We start from the raw sequence: 27,973 nt of genomic DNA, 5'->3' as shown, positions 1-27,973 counted from the left end.
CCCACTGGCATTCTAACTTTCTTCAGCTATCCCTTTCACCTCCAGAACACATCATAAGCAAAACCTGTATTTGGAAACTGAGGCATACAACTATCTTGACTGCAGAGCAGCACAGTGGAGAAATGGATGCACACAAACACACCATGGTAAATTCCAGAGTTATATGCCAACTTACTTCTCCTTAGATAAAATGACATCTTCAAAAGTGAACATGTACAAAAAATAAAAACTGTCAAATAAATAAAGAATACAGATGTTAATTAACCACATATATAAAGAAACGTATTGGCATACTGTATGCAGTATACGGTATATTCATAGAATCATGTGGGCTGGACAGCACTTAATAAGGAGTCACATGCTAAAGACATGACTCCTTGTCTCTCTCCCCCAAAAAATCTTATGGTTTCTGGATATCAAGTGCAACCTTTTATACTGATGCATAAATCCTGCATCGTATGTCATCTTTGCCACACTTAGGATGCTTTTCTTTTTTTTTTTTTTTTAAGATTCACAGAGAAGTCCAAGAAGTTATAATGGTTTGAATCACAATTTTTGCAGCCCTGTCCATGCTACTCGGTCTCTTGAGTTTCCTACCAAATGAGATTTCAGTAATTGTACGGTTCATCAAACCCCAGTTTTTCCCAAGGAAATGGGAGCCAATCATATGGACTCTTCCATACTCTAACTGGCACTTCCTATACTCCTGACTTGTAGGTAGGTATTATGCTATAAAAGTGTTACACAAAGGCTGCTGAAACCATTGAAAGTGATGTAGCAATAGTTAAGTGTCAAGTATGTCTGCTATGATACAGAATCAGGGTCTAGGTCTATCAAATGCTATATCCACATAACATTTTTAACCATGAAATATTTTATGCATTTTCCTTTTTCTATAAATATTGTTGAAAACTTGCTGTTAATTGTGTCACGAGGTTTGCATTCCTAATTTTCCAATGATTTTAAATTCAAATGTTTAACAACCATATCTACGCTAGGTACACTGAAAGTAGACATTGAAATTTCAAGTAAAATGAACTGTAGCCACATCTACTGGACTCAATACACGTCCCGACATCTAGATTTACTTTGATAAGTTATACAAATACATAATACATTCTTAAATAATGAAGACCCACAATATTAATTTGTGAATCTTCCCACGTTATAAAACCACTTTTACAGGAATGTTTATCCACCTGTATTACTGTTTGAGTTTGCAGTGTCTCTTGCTTTCCTGTTTCCATAGATTACTGTACCAGTTCTTAGGCTTTGGCTATTGAAATCTCTTATTTGAATGAGGCAACACTGGTTATTAAGGCTGTTTTTTTTTCTCTTGTGAAGTTTCATTCTTTACTATGACACTGTTTTCCAGAGCAGAATGACTATCTTGTGTCTTCAGGTTCTGTTTTTATGACCTTCCTTTCTATGTTGTTAAAAGCCGAATGAGGAAAATCCTTTAAAATACCAAGGCCTTCTGCATTGAGAAAAGAAAGAAAGTAAGATGTTAAAACACTGCTTGGAAACAAACATATTCTGTTTTTAAATCAAGAAAAAGGTCCAAGAACCATATGGATACTAAGAGTTGAAGCAATAAATTCTGCCTCCTCATCCTGGGCTTTAACCCAGCTGGGTTAGAACCACCTCAGTTACACTGCAGTGATGGCTGAGGAAGCACCACAGATTTACTTCAGTCCTCTCCAGGAGCAGGGCTAATGGAGATGCACTCTGCACTTGCATTTTGAGAGGGAATTGGTAAAACTCCCCAACTGGAGACTCCACTAAGTGTATTATCAGTGGGATTGAGACAATCTGCAAAAAATATTCCAAAGAGGAAAATGCAAGGTTCTGCTCAGTCTTCAAAACAACTTTTGCACCTTCTCTTTCAAATAAGCTCCTTTCCACTGCATCTTTCAAACTCAGGTGAGATTTTATCATTACTCCTAAAATTAAAAGAGTCTCCAGAATTCGTGTCTTCATCTCAGTCCACCAAGTATTAAACTGAAACCACCCAGAGAGATTTCACAAAGGTTTCTTGCTCTCTTCTATCAAACTTAGAGTGGCTCCCACAATGCCAGAGGTAAATTACAACATTGCCAGTGAGCAGAGGTCACTGAATAGGAAACCCAGGTAGAAAAGACTTACTGCATGACATGCAGTTCACAGTAGAGAAACAGTGGCAGGTCCTTATAAACCAGAATAAAGAGGTGTTTTTATAAAAAGTCTCATTCCTTTATACAGAATGAAGCCATATTAGAATCATGTTGCTGTGACTGTAATGCAGTTTAATAACAGCAGTAGCTTGGGTCAACAGCACTGAGAACAGACACATGCCAGAACTTGCTTATCTGAACCTAGTTACTGCATCTCCAAAGCTTTTCCCAAATCATATTCAATCCAATTCCAGATTAGCAAGTAACACTCCTCTTGAAGTTTTCACCAAAGCCTTGGCTGCATTTTTCCACACAGCACATGCCAGGCTGCCTTGCTAGCTTGCTCCACTCAGAGACATCACAGATTAGTAAATTTATCACAGGCTTTGTAAGAAACAGTGGGTAATTTCCACAGGACAGCACTAACCTGAGGACTGGGACTTCGCCTCACCACCGGGATAAAGCCGGATCAAATCACTGCACAAAGGTTTTCCAACATGCTGCTCTCCATCAAGTGAAATGTGCTGCATCTGTCTGCTTGGCAGATTGGACATCCGGAGGTTCAGCGGCCTTTCACCTGCAGGTTGTTAAAAGAAAAGCAATATTAAAAGACAGGTAGAGACCTAAAGACATACTAATTCCATCTGCAAAAGCGCATCCTAAATTCCAGCTGCTCAGGGAAGTTTCACAGCAAAACAAGGCTTATGTAAATATGCTGCTTTGCAGACTACTCCACAGGCACTGCTAGAAAAAGACACTCAGCCATAGAATTTTTTTTTTTTTTTGGTAACATCTCTTTATTCTTTCAAAAAGCCCCTTGAGATACTAAAAATTTCCGCTCCCACTTCAGAATCCCTCTGAGATCCTAAAAATTCCCACTTTCCCTGCACAATGGATTAAGGGTATAAAAAAGCTTACTCTGCCAAGGAAAGCTGGATCCACACACCTTCATCTTCCTGTATACTTTTGTACCTCATTGCTTGACCAATACATACAAATGAAAACATGTTTTATTGCTTACTTGTATTGATTCCCTTAGTTCCTCCCTCTACTGCTCCTCTTCGCCTCCCCTTAAACAAACTAGCTTCTAAAAAACAGACACGAGAACTTCTGGTTGTATTTCTTCTGTTTGTAATATTTTGTCTCATTTCACAACAGTAAAAAAAGAAATCCAAACAGAAAGTGCTCCAACAAAACAAACACTCCTAAAATTAATTCAAGCTAAGGAATAGCCAGTTGGTAAATCAAAGAGAACCACAGAACTGAAAGCTTTTTGAAGAATAACAAGCTACTAAGATCATCATTAAAATCTGCTTAGCTCTAAGTAATTTACACAGCCAGCTCCTCAGGTTTTGTTCCTAGACTGCACAAACAGGTAAAAAAAGGAGTACCAACTACATTATCTTCCTTACTTTCAATTTCCAGAAAACCAGGACACAAATGAAATGCAACATTCTGCTCTGTTTTCAAAACTGAGGATAAAGGCAGAGCCAAGTCCTGCTCTCAGTAATAGGAATGCACCCTACCTTCTTCCCTCCCCACATCATCCAGAGGGAAAGCAGTTTGCCCAGATACATTAGAGTAACAGAGCAGAACCTGAGTATACACCTGATTGCATTACTGAGACCGTAAGCACTTCAGGGCAGAGATCTTGTCTTGTCCATTCAGTGCTCAGAGTTCTATACCAGATAAACGACACCACTGACACGGGTTGCATAACACCAAAGGTATTTGCTGGCAGCAACGCCGTGCCTGGGAGCTACCATACCTTGTCCATCAGCATTATCTAATGACATGCCATTGGGGCTGTGCTCTTCCGAGTTCTGTCGGTAACACCCTGTGGAAAGGCGTCTCTCTAATGCTGCCTGGTTGCAAAGAAACTCCATCTGTTTTGCCATCACCTTTTCCGACTGCAAATAAAACAGAAAAAAATTCCTCTATATATACATACATATAGCAAGTCAAAACACAGGGGGAAAAACAATATCAGATGATAAAACTAACAGCCTAGATAGAGGTTTTTGTTGACTCATATGTACAGATGTGTGTTTTACGGTTTCTTCAAAACTATGAAGCAAACAAAATATTTTTGCACCCATAGAGATTTTCATAATGTACATCTGAGTCACTCAAGAATACTTAAAATGCAAGCTGTTGTAGTTCATCCACACAGAAACGCTACATTAAATTCTGTTCTTCAAAAACACACAAAAATCACTTTCTGCACTTTAGGACTCCAGGTTACGTGAAGAGAATCTCAAGAAAAGCAAATAAGAATGTCTTAATTATCCAGTTAGCTCTGTTCAAATACGTGTCTTCTCAAAGTACTCCAGAAAGTATTCCAAGAGCAATGGTAACATCTGCTAAAAACTTATGCCAAGATTTCACCAGACATCTTGGAATCTTTATTTTAGGAAACAGCACTACACAAGCTTAAAAATCTGCCATTCTGAAAGTGTAGGATGACAGTATGTTTGTGGGGGATAAAGGTGTGAAATGTCTGTCTAGAAGAAGAACAAGACCTATACACCTCTAGAGAGTGGAACTAAACAATCCAGTGCAACGTGGGAGGAAATGGCGTCTGAATGTTTGTCATTGACTTTAATGCCAAGAGAATTCTAACTTTCACTATGATCTTGTTCTTGAGAGAATGTAAATAAGCATCTTGCAAAAATAAAAAGAAAATCACAAGTCAAGAAAGTTGATTTAGAAGAGCCACAATGAACATAAGACTGGAAAATGTACAAACTTAACATTTACAATTGATAGGAAAAAATAATTTGTCTTTAAGGTAATGCCATAATTGGTTCATTTAGTACAGAGCCTTATTCATTGCAGACCACTTCACTTTTCTTGGGAGATGATGAAAGCCCTGACTTCCCACAGAAGTCCGCTTATTCAGCATAGTCAGGTAATTTACACATACAATGACAGCATAACAAACCAGCAAACCCTGAGCTTTTCCAGCACAGTGATGACTCTGACAGCAGGGTAATAACATGACCAGTATTTACTTACTCTGGCTCTGAGCTCATCAGGTTTTGCAGAAGACCACTGATAGCTCAAGCTTGGTCTTATGAGGTAGGTAAAAAACTATTTTCAAATAATTCACTTTCAAGTGTGCTTTCACTTTGCTATTCTGTCACTTTTGTTACCAACTTCTGAACTGTAATTTTAAAAAAGAATATTTCTGATTCATGCCATCTTTGTTGTTCAGTTGGGATAAATCCAGAATTTTAAACTGCCATGATGCTTCTGATCACTATAGAAAAATCTGTAGAGTTGTAGATACATTTAAGCTTGAATTAAATCTCTAGTCCATTGTTATTTGGCAATGACCAAACTTGAAAGCATACACTAAATGAAAATAAGCTTGCAAAAATCAAGTTAATTTAATTATTCTGTGACATCAGAACACGTAGCATAATTGCTTTTTGATGTATCACAATGAACAGATTTGTATGACCAAGCACTGCTTTGCAATAGAAGAAGGTAAATGAGAGGGTAACACATCCAGTCTCAGAAAACAGGGGGAACTCCTCAATGTAATCTTATGTGCAAATTCGGTGATTACATTTGGCCAAATCAGTTATACAAAATAAATTTGTTGCAACTTAGCATGAAATTTGTTCTCGCCAACAACTGGCAGTGGGAGACATGTATTTTGCCTCGAGGCTGGGATACTCTACAGAAAGGACAAAGAAAGAATCAGAAACCAGTCTTCATTTATACAAAGCTTTCTGTCTGCTCAAGAATACTGCGCTTCCAGCAGAGGAGGTGTTGTCTAGAAGGCCAATTTACCCTCTCAGATCCAGAGGTTCGCTGATTTCCTAAATATATTGGCCTTTCTTCTTACAAGACGTGTCAGAACTGAGGACTCCAAGATCGCCTACTCTATTCCTCTAGACTCAGTAACTTGAGCTTTCCATTTATAGCGAATAACGCAAGTAACACAGCACAGACTGTACCAATACTACCCTACTTGCTCCCAACAGGCAACCACAGATTGTCAAGCCTACTATGCTAGATCCTACCTCCTTGGAACTAACAAGGGCAAAGCCATAGTACTGTGTCAGAACAGTTTCAGAAGGTAAAACCCCAATTAAGAGTGATGCAATTCCAGCTGAGCTCGGTAGCCTTTGAAAACTGATGGTAATTAATTTAGTCATCAAAACAACACATCAAAACCAGTGTGCAGAGATGTGGCCTGTATTATTCACAGTGTAGTGTAGTTGGTTTACCTGGGAATTAAGAGCTGTTTGGTCTTCACTCTTTCCTTTAGCCAAAGCAAGTGGCATTTTGTCTTGCTGATAGAGTGTCTGGACTGTGTCCTGGAAATCAGGATAACCATCCTATTGAGCATAAGAAGGAACCAAACCAAGAGGGGTACATTATTAATTTTTCTTCACACTCTCCATACCTCAAAAGAAAAAAAAAAAACAAACCCAAAACAAAACAACCCCCCCCCCCCCAAATAAAAAACAACCTGAACCAAAAAATCAAAAACCACATTCCTGAACTTCTATGAAATTCTGGACTGCAATTTATAAGTTTGTGCACTAAACACACACAGCCCCTCTACAACAGCTGCTATATATATCTAAAATGGCATAGACAGAAGATCTCATCTCTCATTTTTTTGTGAATCCAGACTACCGTTGTTACTGACATTAAACTAGTTTGCATTCAGCCTTGCCAGGCAAATTTAGGCCTGTGGTTTCTGTCACTCATAAGAAATCAAGTTTATATGTAGTCAAGAATATATACTAACCTTGTGAAACAGAGAAAAGCCGCCTGAAATTCAACATATTTCACACAGAACCTTCACTAGTACCACAAAATGAAATATCACTATTTTAAAAGTACGGTAGAGAATTTATATACTATGGGAAACCATGATTCAATAATTCTTCCAGCCTGAAATTCTTATGACATGCAAATCTCTTCTGCAGCTTGCATATGTACCAATAAAGCAAATAAAGTTCCTGTGAAAGCCTGCCAGAATCCATTAAAATAAATTAATCATCGAAGCAAAGGTTCAAGATGAGGAATTTATCCAGCTCAGTATTATAAAAGGAAAGCTCATGTACACTAGAGGAACATCCAGAAATGTTTACAAAAGCACAGCATAGATGACACTGTCAAAATGTGAGAGGAAGCCAGAGATCTTAAGACAGACCCAAATTTGAGAACACTGACATCTGCCACTGAGGATCTGCAGAACTGGGTATCAAAAGTATGCCACATTAGGTATCTTTTCCTTGTGGATTTTAAAGACAGATATATGTCAATAATTATATTTTTGACAACAGCTGGACAAAAGGGTTGCAGCTCAAGAACAATAAAAGTGATCTTTCAGAAAAACCACAGGGGAAGGACTAGAAGGTTCCTGCCATTGGCAGGCTGCCCACTGACATGCAGAGCTGTGCTCTGACCCACGGCAGGTTGCCAGAGCCTCAGGGCAACATAATGCCAATAGACCTATTCTTCATGCTCAGGAAAAAAAACTAAAATCAGTCTGAACACTGTATACTGCTTTTATCCACCCAACGTAATCCCTCATGGAACAAATAAACATGAGAGCTTTGCAAAAATTTCATAGCCAGGTAAATTGCCACAAAGCCTCATCCACTAGAAACAAAGGCTTTGCAGCACTTTTCCATGAGCACTGACCACTTTCACAGTCAGACCTGAATTTGTTTGGGAGAGGAGAATGATCATGTGTAGGAAGATGAGGAGCTGAACGCACAATAAACCTATCACTCAGGATCCTATTTTTGCAACGTAACAGGTAACAGGTTTTTTTATAACATATTTGTGACCGCCTGCCTATACAAAACTGAAGGCTGTTTCCCAAAAGTGGGTCTGGCTGCCTGTCTCTGTGTCTGTCACCCATCAGTCAGACAGGTAATTCTCGGATGATGACGTGGTTCTGGATCACCTTCCCAGAGCCCTTCCCCACCACAGGCTGTTCTCCCCGTCAGTGAGGGCTGACAAGGAGCACGCTGTGCCAGGCGAGTACCTGCTCTGCCCCATGGTTGCCTGGAGGTCCTGCTGCATGCAGTGCAGCATTTTTGTTTTGCCATGCTGCTGCTCAGTTGTTTTTCAAGCGGTTTCATGCAGCAGATGTTCCCAGTCCCACATGTGCTTTTTCGCTCCCTCTAATGACATTTCTCCTATGAAAACAGTAGCTTCTACTCCTTTTGCTGTTTCTGTGAAAAACACAAATCCCACACTTTGGTTTTCTTTTCAACCTTCTCAGCAATAGCAGAGGTGGGCCTGTTCCCTCCTCATCCTCCACCTGTACTGGCACCCAGGGAAGACACTTCTTTGCAGCCTCCGCTCAGGTCTTCCTGCCTGTGCCCCCTGACTCCCACTGAGCTTTGGGAAATTAGCTTTTGAAAGCTCTTACCACCCTTCTCTTTCAGCTGAATGAAGACACTGACACACAAAACAATTTCTTTATACTACAGACAGCAAGAACATTTTAAAAACTCTCTTTTTGCTCTCATGGCTGTTCACATTGACTCTGAAGGGGAACCTGGTCGACCCCAATGGCAGTGAGCAGCTTCCCTTCTCCATGAATTCTGTGTGATACACCTGTGACTTGTTTTGTTTTCTAGCTGGTGCCACAACAGCTCATTGCTTTGAGCAGTGCCAGCACTGAGTCACAGAAGATGACAAGGTAAGGGATGCCCCTACCTCGCTACACCTAAGCAGGAGAGATCCTTGCTCTGCAGGAGGACACATCCTTTCCATCCCTGTTCGCCTGTCCTGCTCTTTGTCCAGAGCACGTTTAGGAACTACAACCCCTTTTGTATAATCTGCTTCCAAATCCCAATTCAGTCCATTGCCTTTTTCACTCCCTCCACACCTTTAGTCTGTCATTTGCCTGGAATTTTTTCCCTTCTCCTCTTTACACTTCACTCCCACAGCTCACCCACCCACTCTACGAATAAGAGGGGGAGAGCAGGCAGGGGAAGAGAAAGGCTTTTACAGGTAATTTGATGTAATTCATGGCATATTGTTTCTTTGTAATGCTTGTGAGAGTTTCATATTCATGAAAAGGATAAATTTACAATGTGGCTGTAGCCTGACAGTGTTGCAGCTTGCACACACAGCTCTGCTCAAGGATGACCTTCAGAGTCTCTCTGGAGGCTTTTTAAAGTGTTATTATATTTCAGGAAATTAACTCATCTTTTTTTTTTTTTTTTTTTAAGTAATCTTTTACACTATGCAAAGAGGCTGTGAAGTCTTTCCAAATTGAAGCCCTAGTATTTTAGACCATGCTTTACAGAGACATTAATGACTAATGGGTAAAGGAATGGTGAATCAAAATACAGAGTTCAGCCTTAAAACAGAAAGCAAAATGAGCATTATAAAAAAAAAAAAAAAAAAAAAAAAAAAAAGAAAAGAAAAAGACCTACTTACAGCAAAAAAAAATCCCCCATGTTCAGATCCTCTGTGTATTACCATGACAGAGCCACAGTGAAGCATTACAGCTTCACAAACAGTGTAAGGAATTCTTATCCAGAACAAAAGGAAAAATTTGCAGCATTTGCTGCCATTTTCCTTTTTACCTTCACCTTTCCAAAACAAACCAAACCAAAAAAAACACACCCAAAAAACCTCCCAAAAATCCCCAAACATATTACCAAAAATGACCTTTTTTTTTTTTTCCAAAATGCATGCCCCAAGAACCCAAAACACCATATGTAACAGTGATCTACTATGTAATACTGCATCTTTCTTACATTTCATTGAGAAAAAAATCTATGATTTACAGCAGACCTCAGAATTGTAATGCACTAAAGTAATGGTTTACTTCTTTGAAGACTCTCAAACTCGTGAGGAAAACAGACATTTATACTGATAACAACACTGGTCACTTAAAAAATAATAATGCTGTGCTATCAAATGCAAAAATATTGAATTTAATTTTCAATTTTTTATTTTGGAAAAATGTCCTATTTCTGAAATAGTGATTTATACAATTAGGACATTAAATTTCCACAAGCATTTTAAAATACAGCTGGTAATTTTAGATAAAAAGAAAACGAAGTAAACATCCTTTCTCAGAATTACTGAACTAAAAAGTAGACCTTCCAGAGTTTCTGCCTCTATTTTTCACTATTTAAATTTTACACCTTCTTTCAATGAAGATCCTGCAGAAAACAGCACCTCCCTTGCAGTGTGTCATTTTAGACACTTGCTCATCATCAATTATTACTGAATGAAGGAAAAACTTCCTAATGCTGAAATCTAAGTCATTGAAATACTACTTCAAGCAGAGGAGGAGCAGTTCCCCACCAGCTCATATAAATTAGAGCTAGACTGAACAAAAGAGAGGAACCTCAAGCAACCATCCTGCAACATGCTGGTCAAGGCAGACAGTGGTGAGGCTGGATAAAATCATTTAATGCAGCTTTCCCCTGCTCTTTTTTGTGGATCGAAGAACCAGCACATGCCAAAGCAAATCTTAACACATGTCAGCGACATTACTGACTTATCAAAGCTACCAGTAAATCCTCAATGCACATGTATATTTTGCATTATATAAACTCAAACTACGACTGTATACAGACTGATGGACTTATTTATTAATCATACCTGCCTTTTCAAAACTAACTGCTGTCACCAGGGTTTGCCTCTCAGGAAAAGCCTTTGCACAGGTAAAAGCATCACAGTACTAAAAAAGATTAAAGCCTTACTACATTCGGTACATCACTTATCACAGAGTGAGTTACATGAGAAACACACTTCAGAATATGTTGCAATTTTCCTCTATGCTTCAAGAATACATCCCTCATCTGTGTCACACACAAATCTAGCTCAGGTCTAGCTTACATTATAATACACATTTAACCTACACCTTTTGGAGCAGACAGTACAATAAAAAACACCCACAATGCTAAGGATAAATTAGATACCCACATAACAGTGAAACAGTAATTTGTTTAAAATATAAATTAAAAAGGAAGATCTGCTACTCTTATGAGGTATATATATGCATACTTTTTTTTTTTTTAAATTAAAAGTATCTTTTTAAAAGGTCTCAAATTTGCTTTCCAACAGTGGTAACTGAAGAAAAAGGTAAGCTACATATATGCTGCTCCTGCACTACTAACAAGGAATTCTCAAAATCTCTCTAAGCTTGTGCAGGTATATATATCAGCCATGTATACATGCACATTTTGCACAAAACTCAATCCAAAAAACTGTAAATTAATATCTACAGACACAACCATTTGTGTTGACACACAGAGCTTCTAGTTAGTTTTAGTTCTTGACTTTTCAGTGCCATAATCTATGGCATAGAGAGAGATGGCTAATATTATGCCATCAATCCAGAACTGTGGATTTTGGACATGATCAAGAGCTGACTCAAGCGAATTAGGCAAACCTCACCTCACACTGACTTAAAAGCAGGAGGCCTTATGGGAAGACATTTCCTACAGTGCTCGAGCTTATTCCACCACAGGAAGTCAGTCAGTCCCATTCCTCCCCTCCTACTCACTCAGAGTGCAAAACACTGAGAGTAACTTTACCATTAAACAAATCCTACTCTTTTTCCCTGCTCCTACAGGTTTCTCCATCAAGCATTTATATTTGCAGAGACAGTGGTGATGTTCTCCCCCTCTCTCTCTCACATCCATCACCTGTCTATCAAATGTTTTTCTGACAAATTTCCTTAAGACAGATCCCTTCAAAACAAAAGTGAATTTTAGCATGCATAGGTCAAAATACAGGAGTCACAATACTGTACCTCCATCTTGATTCTCTTTGGTGACAGCTCATCCCTTTCTCCACACTTAGATCTAGAAGAGAAGACAGATACACTGTCAGTGAACAGCACATTAACCCTGACTACCAATAATAATGAGAAACAGATTCAAGGAAAAAAGTAGATCAGGGACAAACAAGTGACATGCACAAAGAAAGCCCCCAGTTCTCTTGGACAGGGCAGTGAATGTCACTCGAGTACAGAGGAATACAAGCACCTTTTGTTGTTCTCAGAAGTGTCAAGAGATTCACGGATTCCTCTTCCAAAGAGAAAGGAAAGCTACCTGAGCACACTGAATTACAGAAATGCCTCTAGCATTGCTTACCCAGAATGGATGTATATTTACATTAATCACTATGGAAGAAAGGGGAGCAAAGGAAAACTTCTCAGAAGTGTAGGAGAATGTATTTTGAAAGGATATTGCATTGCAGGCAAGAAAGTTAACATTTAAAAAACAAAGCAAGCGTCAAGATTTTCAATCATACTTACTAATTCTAGGGTTTTAATTGTATTTAAAAGGTGTTAAGGCTTTGTCACTGTTTCATAACAGCAGTTCATTTAACAGAACAGTAACAACTGAAATTAGGACTTGGCTTCACCTCCTTTAAAGCAAATTCCTAAGCCACTCTCTATGACCTTATCTTTTTGGCTAACAAGCCAAACCTGTATATGGAAAAAAGGCAATTGATACACTGAACATCTTTGGCTATTCTGCCTATTTACATTAACCTTAAAATACACAAATGCCTCATGTGCTTGAAATACCAATCTCTCAGATGCCTCTCAACATGCACCATCATCAAAATATCTGGAAAACTAAAGAGCAAATAAAAAAGGTAATTCAAGACAGCTAAATCTTATTAGTTTAAAAGCTTCACGACTTAAATAGCATTTTCCTACCCTCCTCAGAAGAGCACTTTGCTCAGAAGAGCAAGAATAAAGTGTCTCTAGTGCTTCAAGAAGAAATGCTATCAGGCTGATTAGCTCTCTGAAAGCTTTGAGTTAATTAAAGCCTTACTTGGTGGTCCTGTAAGTATACTTGTAGGTAACTTCTCGAGAGATTTGCCGAGCTAGCGCGAAGAGTTCATCTCTCCTGGTCAACAACGCGTTATCTTTCACACACAGCTGAGCGGCTGCTTCATTAACTGTGAGCTGGAAATTAAACACAAACACAGGGGTTCAGGATTCTGAATACTTTCACCTATTGTGCCTGTAAAAGTACCTCTCCTGAAATGATAAAAAATTTCGATTGCAATTAAATTACCTATAACTGTATACTAAACCCTGGAGGGTTTCTTCAGTGCATTTATACCCCTCACTAAAGCAGGTAAGCCTCTGGGAAGACAAAAGGATATGAACGTAGTTGGTGCAGAAAGTAAAACATTATTGTAAGACTGTCTCGGTGTGCGCTGCTTGTGCCTCATCCCAGCATTAATTAAATCTCAGCATAAAACAGTAGCACTGAACGTTCACAGTGTTTGGCTTCCAAAGCCTGGTTTACAGGGAATACTATTTTTATAAACGCAATATGCCCAGGACTTGGGGAAAAAAAAAAAAAAAAAAAGAGAAAAAACCCTGACAGTGTGGGTACAGATGGCTTTCCCTGGTGAATACAGAATAAATTCCGTAGAAGGTGATGGTTTAAGAAACGATTAAACTTTTTTTAGCTATGTTTCTCACCCTCGTGTTTGTGAAGACTATCTTCAGACATGAATCAAATGTAACTTGTTTCAAGGATGTTTTCCTGAGCCTGCCAGGACACATTTCTAGTGCCTGTGCTGCTGGCAGTAGATTCACAAAGAGGGGGGAAAAAACCTCCTTAAGTTAAGGCTCAGTGCTCTTCAGAAGCCTACAGGAAGTGGTGATACTGTCATGGATTATATCAGCTTTACAATACTGCTGTCTGAAGAGCCTGTGGTCAGCAGTGTGGACACAACAAAATTCTTAATGCAATGAGAGACACAAATCGAGATGCTGGAGAGGTGAATCCACACTCCTTCCCTAAGAAGCAGGGGCTGAAGAGACATTTCACTTTTTTCTCAGCTGAAGAACAGCCAGCACATGTAATGAGGCATAACAGCAAGAGGCCAACAGAATACTACAGGTGTTTTTACCAAAGTGCCCACAACCCTCCTCCTCTTCTATTTCTAGAAATTAAGGTGCTCTGAATGGGCTTGGCTTCTGGCAAAGGAGTACAGCTGCTTTGGTGCCACTGTCAACAGTGTGTTCTGCATCTGTCTCAGGCTAGTGAATACTACAAAAGCATCTCAGTTTCCAGGGCACAGTCAGCACATTCACGATTGACAGAGATGTGCCATGCCCAGCCCTTGATCTGGCAGCGCAGGGAACAGCCACAGCTCAGGGCACAGGGACGTGGCCGAGGATGGGCAGGACCACACATGTGACCTCAGACACTGAAAACACTGCTCCTACAAGAAGCACTTTTCATGGAGGCAGACAAAGGTGCAGCCAAGGACAGACCAGCAGATCTGCAGTTAAAGGGTGTCTCTTGGAAGAAGGCTAAGAAACTTGCTCTTCCATCCTGCTGTCTAGCACACTGCAGAATGTTATTTGTGAATTAAATCACAGAGGCCAGCAACTCACCCAGAACACTGCACACTCCATCCCTGAAGGATGGAAGCTGTCATAAGACATGAACAACATACAACCACGCTGTCCTTCGCTGTGGGGCTTGATGGCATCCAAATCAAAAAATATATTTTGCCCAAAGTGACACCTGTTCTCCAGGAACAGGTTAAAAAAACAAAAACCTGTCAGAAGAGCTGAGCTTCTCTCAGCGGCCTGTGCCCATGCAGTATTTCTAGTAAAACCTCACACAGAACTGCTGCTCCTAATATTTTATAAGAACTTTTTTCCTGTGTTTAGCCTAAAATCCTCTGATCTGAGTAGGGCATTTCCTATGATACCTGAATGTTAATCAGAGCACAATTATGTCTTTAACAGGAAAACTAAATATGTTGCCTGATCCTTTAGTCTCTGTAGAGACAAAAAAATAATCTTACAGAGATCAGATGGACAAGGGCATGAACTTTAGGTTTAATCTGTGAAACAGGTTACTATGCTCCTACAATACAAGGTACTAAAACAACAAACCATTACTCCCTATACAGGAACAGTTATTCTACAATGTCTATCTTTTCAAACAAAAACACAGAGGGAAAAAAGATACAATAAAAGATTAATACAACACTGATGAAAAGAATTACCATCCAAAGCAGGCAATAATTTCTGTAACAGTGATAGCTATTACTTTGCCAAGGATGAATAATATGGCTAATGCTTACAAAATAATTTGAGATATTTTTTTTATCCCTCAAAGTGCTGAAAGGTTGCAAAGAGCTGAAATGACTGAAAATGCTTTGGGTAGTTGTAGGCAAATGCTGTTTATCCTAATATGTGAGAAAAGCCAAATGTTTATTTGTTTGTTTTTCCTGGTTTCCTCTTTGAGGTCACATCCAGACTTACTGAATTGAAGTGCATCATGGCTTCCTGCCTTTTCAGGAGGCATAACACTGCAGATAGAAAGCTTTGCATGCCTAAAAATAAAGATTCTGTTTGGTGGAAGCCTTAAGGATATGGAGCAGCACACAGCCATACAGACTGTAAGGAGAGGGATGGGTATATTCCCATCTGACGGGGTTCACATATTCCCCCACTAAAAACACATAATTAAACACCAAGCCCTACTGTTTTGGTGAGTCAGCAAAAGAAAAGGAAGAGACCAGGCCAGACAAAATTTATTACTTGTATTTCTAATTCCTGTCTCTCACACTACTGAACGGGGGTTTTTTTTGTTTTATAGGCACTGAGACAAGTACTGAAATATTAACAGGGAAATTACAAATCTGACTCAAACATGCTCGGGTTGCTGAGTTCAAGGGCATGCCCCGTACTCATCCCGTCTCCAGTCCAACATCAAGTGCTTCCCGAGTTTGAAAAGCTGTGTAATAGACAATGGGATGGATTAAGAACAGCATGTTTATTAGTTTTGGAACGCCTCTGAAAGATTCTGCATCAGATTTTATGTCAGATTAGTGCTTTATGGAAATACTCCTACCAGTAGCACACACATCCAAACCAGCTCAGTGCCTGCAGCTCTCGCAGGCCTCTAATGGCTGCTCAAGCCCTCAGAGACACTCCAGTGTTCATACTGAAGTGAAACATTCTCACTAATTTACCACTAATAATTCCATCAGGTTTGATTTTAATTTGCATGCAACTCCACTGTGCTTGAGGAGCCAGAGATACTCTGATCTTTACATTAAGAAGCTAACCCCTACTTAAGCTTTTTAAATTCATAGTGAAGTTTATTCAGCTGTTCCTTGCCAGCTGCAAGGAAAAACCTTGAACTACAAGGCACAATGACAGCCTTGGAATGTATTAACACGTGCAGAAACAGTCTCTGGACAAGCAGAAACTTACCTCCCTGGTTGTTTAAGGTCCTTCCTTCTGAGCAGCAAATTGTTTAAGCCATCAAACCCAAAAACATACTGAAGCTGAGTTTATGAAAGGCAAACTCTGGTTTAGCAGATTTTAAACAAAAAAAAAAAAAGTCTCATTGTTGCTATTTGTATATTTTCCGCTTTTTTTCTGCTTTAAAATGGAAATGAAAACTGTTCAAGATAAAACTTCATGAAATCCGGCCTCTTTAAGCAAACAGTAAACCAATTATGAGCAAATTCTTCTTGCTTGCATGTGTGCAGTTCCCATCAAGTTCAGTGAGGCCCCACATGCGTAAGTGAGGCATAAGTCAACCACAGACTCCTTTGATCTTGTGCCCTTAATCATAATAGCGATAGAAATATTTCCTAAAGCCAAACCATGCTCTCATTCCATTTTTAAACATGGTTTTACAATGATGTAGTAAAGATCTGTAGTGCAATTCTAAAAAAAAAAACAAAAACGGACAAGGCAGAGCAGTCACCCTTTCTTCCAGTTCATTGCTACCCTGCTCCTTCAAACTACCAACCCAGTATTCATTCCTCCAGCTTTTCAGAGCCATTCCCAAGCCTACCACATGCCTGACACAAAAGCTGCCCTTGGAGCCCACCTCCCAGCACACCGCTGGATTCCAGGAAATTATCCTACAAGAAGTCTGCCCAGATTTCAGAGTATTTTCTGCAGTCACCACCCCAGAGAAAGACTGTGAAAGCACACAGCTGCACACGTTGTACACCTTGACTGCGTCCGTGCCCAGGTGGAGAGAACCCCCTTTCTCCAAATCCTGAATCTGCAGCAATGTGCAGAGGGCACCTACACAATCAATCCTTTCAAATCCTGCCTCCATCTCATACACAACTTGTTCTGTTACGAGACTTCCACAAGGTCAGGGGAGTAAGATGAGATCTGGTTTTGTACACTGGATGAATTCACAAATTATAAGTGTTCAACATAAAGCCACAAAGCACGTAAGTGAAAGCTGCACAACTAGAACTGTGTGGTAGAAATGTGGCTCACTACTGTGGAAGTGTCTCCCCAGTCTATAGTAAAAGCCCTTGTCAAGTCACTGCCGGTGATGTGCAGTTGCCTTATAAATGTAAATACATAAACAAAAATGTAGAGAAATACGCCTTGTTTCCTTCTGCCCTTCTACTCAGAAGCATAAAGAGAACTCAGTCTTATGCTATGGATCACACACCTACAAAACTTCTTCTTGAAGCAAAAAAAGGCTAAAGCCAGTACAGTTTTTTTGGCACTCCTGTAACATAAACATTGCCTTTCCTTTTGGGAGCTAAGCCTTACATGCCAAATTTTAAATCCAACTGAAATTTTGCAATCAGTGTTAACTGTAAAAATGCTGATGCAGCATTCATATCAGCAGTGTTTTGGCACTGCTTTGAGTTAATGTTTGTTCTCCTCTTGTACTGTACTCTGGCACTAGGAAACTATTCCCCACACAGACACACCTATTGCGTTACAACATATGCAGTGCGAGCCTCAAGAATGCCAGAAGAGAAGTGAAGGAGGCCTGCATGGACTTTCAAGGACAAGAGGGAAGAGATGCTGCTCAGGACAAACTTTCAAATTACAGCAATCCATCAATACTGGGGACAGTCCTTCCCCTTCCTCCTCGCACAGGAGGAACTTCACTTGACTGGCTTACGACCACTGTGCCCAAAAAACCCCACAGGTTGTATAGGTGAGTTTCATCCCAATTCAAACCCAAAAAACCCCACCACACTGGGTTTAGGAACCTCATTGGCAGAATCCTTTTAGCCTCAAGGGCACAAGCTACAGAGCAGGGTCTCGAGGTGAGGAAAGACAGCAGAGGGTAGTAACCACACCAGACACAAGCCATTTTAGTTACTGATCTTCCAACCAACTAATCTACTGTCAAAGCTGCAAGGAAATGCAGGACCCCCTTGAAAACGTGCCAAATGTTTAGAACCCCAAGGGCCATGCTCAGTGCAACACTGGTTTGCTATTTCAGTGCCAAACTGTTTAAACCCTCTGCCTGACAGGCTGCAGCGGCGGCCGAGCAGTCTGATGACACCACGCTGAAATCAGTGCACGCATGCACACACACACCCACAGAAGGGTACTTGCACTACACCCGAGGCTTCTGTGCCAGGGCAGCCCTGCCTACAGCAGTCAAAATACAAGTCTCATCATCCAGCAAGAAGTGCCCTCACAAGAAGTGCACCCTGTGAACAGCATCTCATAGAAGGTGCAGGAATAGGGGAAGGAAGCCCAGTGTCGCCCAAGGTGTTTTACCTCGTGGAGGGTGAGATGTTTGCCATCCTTTCTTTTTGAGTCAAATCTGCCATATATTGCACTGTACTTTCTGATCTCCTCCTCTTTGTGAGGGTCATCGTCACTCATCTCAAAGATGTGACCAATCATCTTTGCCAGTTTCTTATTTGTTTTCAGTAACTCCTTGACTTCATTGGAGTCGCTTTTGGGCAGGGAGGGAACCATACGTTCTACACACTCAGCAACTGACAGAGCAGCAGCGGCATCCAGGGTCTCGCTGTTTTCCTTTGGTGAAGCTGGAGAGCCAAGGTCAGCCGGGGAAAGACTGTGTTCACTCTCTGTGGTGTGGTGTCCCTGCCAGAGTCTCGGTTCGCTGCCGCTCTGCAGCGATAAGCTCCCCACCACATCGGATTTGCTTGCGCCCACACTTTGCACACACGTTGTGGCAGCACATTTTGGAATCTTCAGGTGAGGCTCTCTGGTGCTGCTGTTCCTCTCATAACTGCTGCAGGATATCCCCAGCCACGCAGGAGACCCTTCTGGCAGCTTATATATTGGAATGCTGCTGACGGGCAAGGAGGTGAGAGGCTGGTTAAACAGACCAGGGTTTGTGACCCAGTCCCTCAAAGCCTTCTGCAGCCTTCGGACATGAAGCGGCTTGCTAGCCATGCCCACAAGAGCCATTATCTCCAAAAACTCCTCTTCACCTGCTTCACAGAGCTGCTGGACATCATCACCACCCTGCTGAATGAAGGCATCAAAGTAGAATAAGAGATTTGCTTTTTGTAGTATTCGATATAGCTGCAATTCCCCAAGGGTTCTGGGTAGAGCTGACGCCATCACGGAGGACAGAACCTGCAAACAGTAAAAACAGAGAGGAGATGAGCACCAAACACCATCATCTGGATGCACTACCCCCACAGCCTGTATTTCCGTAAGGCTGACAACTCGGAGGACAGGATTTCTTTCTCTCATCATAACAACACACATGGAAAAAGGAGTTTTTTGACTAGTTAACTTAATGGAAATATTAGTGAAAAAACAAATCAGCAGATAGTTGCAATGCACCTACAAAAAAGATGATTCAAACATGAAGCCAGCTTGTTTTCAACATTCCCACTTCATGTTTGCTCCCAAGAATGTCAGTCAATATTGCTCACTGCTTCTACTCAACTCTCTTTTATATCTTCAGATCAAAATGATCACAAAAAACAATCTGAAGAATTACAGAATACTTGGTTCCTTGAAGAAAAAAGCTCCTCAGTTTCAATTCTTAATTCTCAAATCATTTTCATCCATAACAGTATGGAGGGCTGTAAAAGGAAAGCAAAGAAGAACAAGTGCTTCACAGAACCCCAGAAGATTAACAAAGCTGGGCCAGTAAAAGGATATTTCAGAACCAAGTATTTCTACAGTTTTCCCCATTTGACATAAAAAGAATCTAATGCCTATGCTGATTTTAATTATGGCAGCAACAGCTGCAGACAAAGCAAAAATACTGATGGATTCCAACACATATACTTTAAAAACCTTACTTTGAATTTGCCTGCCCATTCCATTTGCTAACAGGGCTGTGTGTCATTGACACTTATGACATGAAACACCACTCAGCAATACAGCAATTGCACTTAGGGGCTCCCAACAGACAAATCGCAGCAGTATTCTACCCTTACAGCTGCAGGAAAAAAACATTTGCACAAGTTTCACCTTCATAAGCCCTGTTATCCAGTTATACCACAAATAATAAACTCTTCAGAGAATTCTCAGACCTCTCACACACACACACCTCTTCGCTCTACGATGGCTTTCACAACCACAAGCGGATAATTTCCAGTATTACTGTATTAAGCTAAACCACCAATCAATAAGGTCTAAAGCATGTAATTTATAGTTAGTTGGGAAAGTAGCAAAACTAAAACACTGAGCAGGTCTGCTAACATTGCTCTGGCTCTACTATCACATTGCACTTGAAAAAGCACACAGTAGTAACCTAAAAAACAACACCTACAGAACGATTTGCACACACTGGGGGGAAGCTATTTTAATAATGTGCAACTCCCCTCCATCCAAGACTGTGATGCAAGAATATACGTATGCTAAGGGGCAGTGGGAGACTGGTAATCAAAAGTATAACTAAGACAAATTATTTTTACACTGTGTACTTTTCTGTATTGGTTTGTTGCTTGTTTTCTGTTTTGTTACAATACGAGCCTTTTCTTCAGCAACTCAAAATAAACATACCCATGTAAGAAACAGAGCTCAGCTTCTATTCAGGAGGCATCTGAAAGATCAAGTTTTTGCTACAAAACTGTGATTAAACTCTACTAGAGAAAAATAAAATTAGGAGGCCAACAGAAACTTTCCAGAAATGTATATGGCAGCAACAGGATACCTACAATCAATCTCTTCAGGAAGAGAGATAGGAGCCCTGGGGGAAAAAAACCAAAACACACACAAAATACAAAACCCCCAAACCATCAGCTGAACATGTAATTCCTTGTACACTGATATTTGTAAAACAGAAGGGACAGCAATAGCTGTTCAGATCTGAGTAGCTACCTCAAGGAGTTGCTGGTGAGCTTATGACCTAATAAACTACACACTTTTGAACTCAGGGTGAAACTGGAAACATTTAAGAGCTACATATTTTAGAAATACAGTTTAACTTTTGAAAATAACAGTTAACTTCAGAAATATTGTCTACATTCAAAGATACAAGAAGAAACACGGAAAATGAGGAAAATCACTTATAAGTAACCCTTTCAAGGGCATATAATTCAATATTTTAAAAAATTGTTCTTATTTCACAGAATTTCTTAGAAAAATCCTCCCATTCCACAAAAACTTTGACAAGACAAACAAAACTAACAGCTTATGGTTTAGTGGCATTTCAGTAAGCTGTTCCTACCCTCTCATTTCAAATGATGCTGAGTTTTCACCATCAATACCACAAATTAACTTATATAACTTTCAAACAAAGGCCCATTTCCTAGGAAAGTCATTCATCTTAGCACTAAATATACATAAATCTACATAAATGGACTTTGTGCAGAGAGCTAAATTGAATCCTGGGAGGATGGTGGCAGTGAAATTACACACAGCCCAGGAGCTCCAGGCGAGCCATGGAACTAAACTCATTTTTCCAGCCCACAGGCTGGAAGAGCAGAAACAGTCCACAAGCAGCCTTTACCTAGAGGCTTCTAATCAACAAATCTCCTCATGACAGATAAAACTGGATTAATATGTACTATGGAGGCGTCAGTAGTGAGTCCACGGTTCAGACTGCATTGAGATTTGCATTTACAGCAAGACTGAAATCCCTTTGTTTTGTACTTTAAAGACCCATTCTGCTTTTCAAATTCAGTACAGTGACTCCTGAGAGGGCCAAGCAAATTTTCCATTTACGACTGCTACTGATTTCAAACACTCCTCCTTTTGACCTCTTTTCTCCTTGCATTATACAGAGCTCCTCCAGCACTCACCTCAACACCATCTCAAGTATTTCTAAACTTTTACAAGGGGAAGGCTCCCTCCCCTTTCCAAGACAGCCTCACCAGGCCACCAGCTACGCTGCTTCTCCAGACATTACCGGTCCAGTGCCCTGGTTCGGTCAGCTCACAGCCTACAAAGCCAGAAAAGCAGGTATGCTAGTCGACCTGGAGGAGTAAGATGAGGCTTAGGAAGAGGACAAGCAACGAAGCAAGGGTTGCTGAGGAAGTAGCACAGCACTGCCTGAATCAGAGGAGACCGTTAACCCGAAGGACACACGGCACTGCTGCTGCTGCTGGCTCTGCTCACCTACGCAAAGCCTTAGCACACCCACTCAAGTCTCAGCGCCCCACATCTTTCGGGTGACCTTTAAGCTGCATCTAAGAGACCTAAAGTACTGCTTTCCACCACTGCTGTTCTCATTTCCTAGTGCATCAGGGACCGTGCTTTTGGGGTAAAGGGTGAGCACGAGAAGAGGTTACACAACGAGAAGACAAGGGGCGAGCTCACAGCCAGAAGACTTGTGTATCCCTCCTCACTGGGCAGAGCACCTCGGTAAGACCCTGGGACACCATGGGTGCTCCCCCTCTTCTGCAGCCTACTCGGTAAGTCTTCGGCTTTCTAATCTGAGATCCCAAACCAACCTGGTTCAGGAGTAACAGTGTGGTCATGCCCTCTGGCAAACTCTTCAGAAGCCAACCAGAATGATCTGCCACCTCAGGAGTGAGCAAGGAGATCTAAGGTATGGGCAACTACAAACCCTTTTTCTGGGAAAAGGCAGGAATGCATAAATACAGCCATGGCACTTGAGCTGCTACTTCTCCCCCTTCTTTGCTCATTGTCCATACCAGTGAGAAGTGTGGGAACACACGGGGAAGAGTAGCCACCTCTTACATTTTTCACATACAGAACAAACAAAGAAGCCAGGAAACTCCCTGTAGCAGACAAAGCTGTTTAAAATATATGCAAGGCTGCATACTGTTATAGCCATGGAAGAACCAGGAAATCACTAGTTAGATTTTCACTCAGCCCTTGCAACCCATAACCATGCATTCTGATTTTCCACATTACCTCATTCACATCCACAGCCTATCACCCCACATGCTATGCCCTCCTCTCCAAACGCTGGATGTCACTTTAACTCTGACCACAAACATAACTCCTGGGAAAAAGGAAAACAAAAACCACAGAGGCACCACAGAGCACTCTTAAATATTTGTAAACAACTAGTGCAGGAATCACAACCTATTCCTGCTCCCTCTATCAAGACAAGGGCAGCGGCAGCAGCAGCCCCTCTCAACATCTTTAACCACGGGAAAACACCCGTTCCTTCCCGTTCTGCCTGCTCCGAGTTCAAAGCTGCACACTTCCCGGAGGTGGCAGGAAGATACGCGGCTGAAGTAGGCAGGTGGTGGACGTGGGTGAAGTACTGGGAGAAGGAAAACTCAGGAGCTGTGAGATGTAGGCATGGGACAAGGACTTAAAGAGCAGCTTTCCTGCTTTTTAAGGTTGCACCAGAAGTAAAAGCAACTGAGCAACTCTAACCGATTTTTAGAGATTTTTATTTCAGGTGAATTCTATTTGAGCTGTCACCAATTAAATTAGGAATATGCACAAGGAGAAAGTGTGAAACATCACATCCCTGTATTTTAGGCAAAAGTGATTATTTCATAATAAATCTTGATCACTTTGGGCGTTTTGAAAAGTCTCTGAAGACAAACCGGATTTGGGTTTGAGAGCTGGCTGCTTTGCATATTCATTACATTTCTGCAGCGCTTCCAAAGGACTTTTAGCAGGAGGAGAAAATTACATGTAGCTGCAGAAGCGAGACTTTGCAAATTAAATAGTCTTGTCTAGCTCTGAGATGTGCCAAAATACAGCCGATTGAGTGAACTCCGCGTTCACGTACAGATCCGTATCTCGCCGCTAACTAATGAGAAACTTCAAACGTGCAAAAACACCACCATCGCGTAAAGACGAAATGAGAGCACAAATACCTCAAGATTCCCGTACGGCCAGAGAGGGGTCCCCCACCGCCCGGCTCCGAGGAGGGGGTCCCCCAAGGGGGATGGAGCCCAGTGGAAGGAAACTCGCACGGCGGGCAGGGGCGGGGGGCTGCGGTCCCCACACTAAGTCCGCAGCCGCCGAGCCCGGTGACAGGAACGTCCTCGGAGCAGCTTCTCCGCAGGGCCCCCCCGGCACCGCCGCGCCCGGACAACCCGGGGAGGGTGGCGGCGGAGGGGCACGGCCCCGCACAGCTCGGGGGGCGGCCGGCACCGCATCGCCTCCCCCCGCTCCCGGTGCCCCGCGCGGGGCGGCACCGCCTCCGCCTGTCCCGTCCCGTCCCGTCCGTCCCGCCCCCGCCCCGCGGCCCCCCCGCCCCGCACACACGGCAGGGACGCTCCTGCACTTTCCGCCCACTCCCCCGTCCCGTCCCCCCCCCCCCCGCGCCGGATTTCTCCGGGAATCACCCACGCACGACCCGCCCGCTCCTTCCGGCCGTGCCCCGCGGGGCCGGGGCCGGGCTGCCCGCGCCCCCCGCCCGCCCCGCACCTACTCTGCAGTGGGCTGCTCCCGCCGCCGGCCGCCCGGGGCTCCCCTCGGCGCCGTCCCGGGGCCGCAGACTCAGCCCCGCCGAAGTTCCTGCCCGCGGCCCCCCCGCCCAGGCTCCTCCTTTCCCATCGACGGGGCGGGTGGGCGAGCCTGTCCCCGCCACCGCCTCGCTGCCGCCGCCGCCGGGGGGGCGCGGGGCCGCCCCGCCGCACCCGCACCGCGCCTTCGGCCGCGCCTTCGCCGCGCGCGGGGGCCGAGCGGGCGGCGGGAGGGAGGGAGGGAGGGAGGGGAGGAAGGAGGGAAAGAGGGAGGGAGGGATGTAGGGGGGGAGGAGGGAGGGAGGGAGCGGCCCCCGCCCCCCGCACACGCCGCCCCCTCCCGCGCGGTCACATGGGGAGAGCCCGCGCGCGCTCCGCCGCCCGCCCACGCGCGGCCGCCGCGTGACGCAGCGCCCGGCGGGGGCGGCACCGACACCGGCAGCGACCCCCGGCGGACACCGACCGGGACACCGACCGGGACACCCCCCCCCGGGGACACCGACCGGGACACCCCCAGACACCCCCCGGAACACCGACCGGGACACCCCCCCCCCGGGACACCGACCGGGACACCGACCGGGACACCCCCCCCCCGGGACACCGACCGGGACACCCCCAGACACCCCCCGGAACACCGACCGGGACACCCCCCCCCCGGGACACCGACCGGGACACCCCCCCCCGGGACACCCCCGGGACACCGACCGGGACACCGACCGGGACACCCCCCCCGGGACACCCCCGGGATACCGACCGGGACACCCCCCGGGATACCGACCGGGACACCCCCCGGGACACCGACCGGGACATCCCCCCGGGACACCCCCGGGACACCGACCGGGACACCCCCCCCGGGACACCGACCGGGACATCACTCGGGACACCCCCCGACACCCCCCGGGACACCGACCGGGACACCCCCCCCGGGACACCCCCGGGACACCCCCGGACACCGACCGGGACACCCCCCCCCCCGGGACACCGACCGGGACACCCCCCTGGGACACCCCCGGGACACAGACCGGGACACCCTCCCCCGGGACACCCCCGGACACCCCCCGGAACACCGACCGGGACACCCCCGGACACCCCCGGGACACCCCCCCGGGACACCCCCGGACACCGACCGGGATACCCCCGGACGCCCCCCGGAACACCGACCGGGAGAACCCCTGGACCCCTCGGACACCGACCGGGACAGCCCCGGGACACAGCCCGGGACCCCACTGGGACACAGCCCGGGACACAGCCCGGGACACCGACCGGGACACCCCCGGGACCCCCCGGACACCGACCGGGACACCCCCGGGACCCCCTGGACACCGACCGGGACAGCCCCGGGACACAGCCCGGGACCCCACTGGGACACAGCCCGGGACCCCACCGGGACACACCCCGGGACACGGACCGGGACATCACCCGGGACCCCCCGGACACTGACTGGGACACCCCTGGGACACCCCCCCGAGACCCCCCGGACACTGACTGGGACACCCCTGGGACCCCCCGGACACCGTCGGGGACACCCCCCGGGATCCGCCGCCCCCGTGGGAAAACGCCGTTTCAAACATTCCGCTCAGTGCCGGGCTGTGACCGAGCGGCGCGGACCTCGCCGGGTTGCGGGCACACGGCCCCGGGGGCGGTGTCGGGACGGGCCGGCCCGGGGTGCAAAACACAGCTGTACACAAAGCGGTGCAAAACGCCAGGTAGCAATTCAAGCAGGGAGAAGTGATACCGTGTATTTATTTTACGGATGGAGAGTTGATTAAGCTGCCAGCTTTTAAGTAAGTAATATTTAAGTGATAAATTAAGTAATACGTGGTAAATTAAGTAGTAACTAATAAATTAAGTCATATTTAGTGCAGATAACAATAGAAAAAAAAGGAATAAACGGAGGGAAAATTATTAAGCGAGGGAAAAAAGCCTCAATAAAATATGCTTGTCTTTTAGGCCAATATCCATCCCCAGAGCCAGGAATGGCTTTCACACAGGGTTTACTTTCCGTTTTCCTTGCCTTCCCATCCATACCTTGGCTATCAGAACACTCCATTGTACCTCCTGGCTGTTTGTCTGAACAGGGTCCTGCCAGGCAGGAAGCAGAGTTGTGAACTGACTCTTTGGTAACCAAGTCAGATACAATTGAATTTCTCGTTCAGTTTTTCCAGTTGGAGGCTGCTGGCTTTGTAGCATCTTAATAAGGAACCTATGGCAAATCACTATCACCAAAACTACATAAATACCTCTAAAAATTAATATATGATCTAGGCACAAAGTTTAAAGAAAAGTTTTCTAAGGTTTCAGGACTGCATTCAGAAGCTGGAGAAACGCAAGTGGCTTTATTTTATACCCTTTTTATTTTGTAACACCCAAACTTTTAAAAACTTGCATTCCTGCACAGCGTATTTTCCTGTTCCTGAGTTAGTTGTGACGCTTGGTGGCTCTAAGCCTGCTGACAGTGGAGCCTGCCGTGGGGCACAAGGCCCCTCTGTCCATCCCCTCCCCTCTGCCCCTGCCCACGCAGGCTCGGCAGGGACGGGTGGGCGGCCCGCGGGAGCCAGGGCTCCGTCTGCGCTGCACGCCCTGGCCAAGAACAGGCATGCTGCTCCCGAGGCTGCTGGCAAATCTGTGCCCCAAATCAGCACTTGCCCAATCCTAAAATCATCCTGCAGGTGAAGCTGGTGCTCCCTGTACAGAAGGGATGTTGCCTAAGGAAAAATACCTGTTGCCTGCAGAAACGGGCAGCACCTGCCCCTGGAGCCCCTCTACAAAGCAGAGTGTCGGTCAGCCCAGCTTTTCCCTAAAACTGGAATGATGTGGTTGTCTCCTCAGCTTTGGGGTGTGATCCAGTATCCCAATGGAGCAGACGAGGAGGCAGAGGCGGCTTGTCTCCCTGGCATGCTGTGGTTCCCATGAGAAAACTCCATTGCACATTGCCCAGCAAAACCACAAAAATGTTCACAGCGCTGCCTCCTCTCCTCCCACTCAAAATGTTTTTGCATACGCCTCTAGGCACTACAATCATGGTAATTAAAGCTGTAAAATATTATTAGTATCACACTTCTATAGACTTTTCGTCCTAAATGCTTTATATACCATGCATCCAGTGCAAAAGAAATGCAGCCACTCCTATGAAAAAAAAGGAGCAGGAACAGTGCATGTCAAGATAGGAAGTCAAATTTTCACCAGGGATGCTCGATGCAAATCCCTTCTCCTGCAAGAAGCTCCCAGGACGTCTCTGAAGT

At 44.2% G+C, this 27,973-nt stretch overlaps 2 protein-coding genes across 4 annotated transcripts; one reads left to right on the top strand and one right to left on the bottom strand.

The window, feature by feature from the left end:
- Nucleotides 1-485: 485 nt before the first annotated feature.
- NAB1 (NGFI-A binding protein 1) lies at nucleotides 486-24,971 on the bottom strand. Of its 3 annotated transcripts, none has more exons than XM_064660460.1 (8): nucleotides 24,698-24,971; nucleotides 18,673-19,506; nucleotides 12,956-13,089; nucleotides 11,920-11,971; nucleotides 6,395-6,505; nucleotides 3,922-4,063; nucleotides 2,581-2,730; nucleotides 486-1,477 (listed from the first exon to the last, which is right to left on the bottom strand). In XM_064660460.1, exons 2-8 carry the CDS (start codon nucleotides 19,489-19,491, stop codon nucleotides 1,386-1,388), a joined length of 1,500 nt encoding a protein of 499 aa, XP_064516530.1. In that variant the 5' UTR covers nucleotides 19,492-19,506; nucleotides 24,698-24,971; the 3' UTR covers nucleotides 486-1,385. The 3 variants fall into 3 exon arrangements, with proteins under 3 accessions (XP_064516530.1, XP_064516529.1, XP_064516531.1); XM_064660459.1 differs by having other exon boundaries at nucleotides 24,694-24,796; XM_064660461.1 differs by lacking the exon at nucleotides 24,698-24,971 and adding an exon at nucleotides 24,138-24,248.
- On the top strand, nucleotides 24,074-26,500 carry LOC135417536 (basic proline-rich protein-like). The gene has a single exon (XM_064661859.1). It carries the CDS (start codon nucleotides 24,074-24,076, stop codon nucleotides 26,498-26,500), a length of 2,427 nt encoding a protein of 808 aa, XP_064517929.1.
- Nucleotides 26,501-27,973: the final 1,473 nt, after the last annotated feature.

The sequence above is a fragment of the Pseudopipra pipra genome, chromosome 7 (genome assembly GCF_036250125.1).
Source record: "Pseudopipra pipra isolate bDixPip1 chromosome 7, bDixPip1.hap1, whole genome shotgun sequence".
In the NCBI taxonomy this organism is placed as follows: Eukaryota; Metazoa; Chordata; class Aves; order Passeriformes; family Pipridae; genus Pseudopipra; species Pseudopipra pipra.
This window is presented reverse-complemented; position numbering and strand designations above follow the sequence as displayed.

Coding starts and splice junctions, on each gene's coding strand:
- NAB1 (XM_064660460.1), bottom strand. CDS start 19,491: ATGGCGTCAGCTCTACCCAGAACCCTTGGGGAATTGCAGCTATATCGA. Junction 2,731..3,921: donor AGATAATGCTGATGGACAAG/GTATGGTAGCTC, acceptor AACAACCTGCAG/GTGAAAGGCCGCTGAACCTC. Junction 1,478..2,580: donor GGCGAAGTCCCAGTCCTCAG/GTTAGTGCTGTC, acceptor TTCTCAATGCAG/AAGGCCTTGGTATTTTAAAG.
- LOC135417536 (XM_064661859.1), top strand. CDS start 24,074: ATGAGAAACTTCAAACGTGCAAAAACACCACCATCGCGTAAAGACGAA.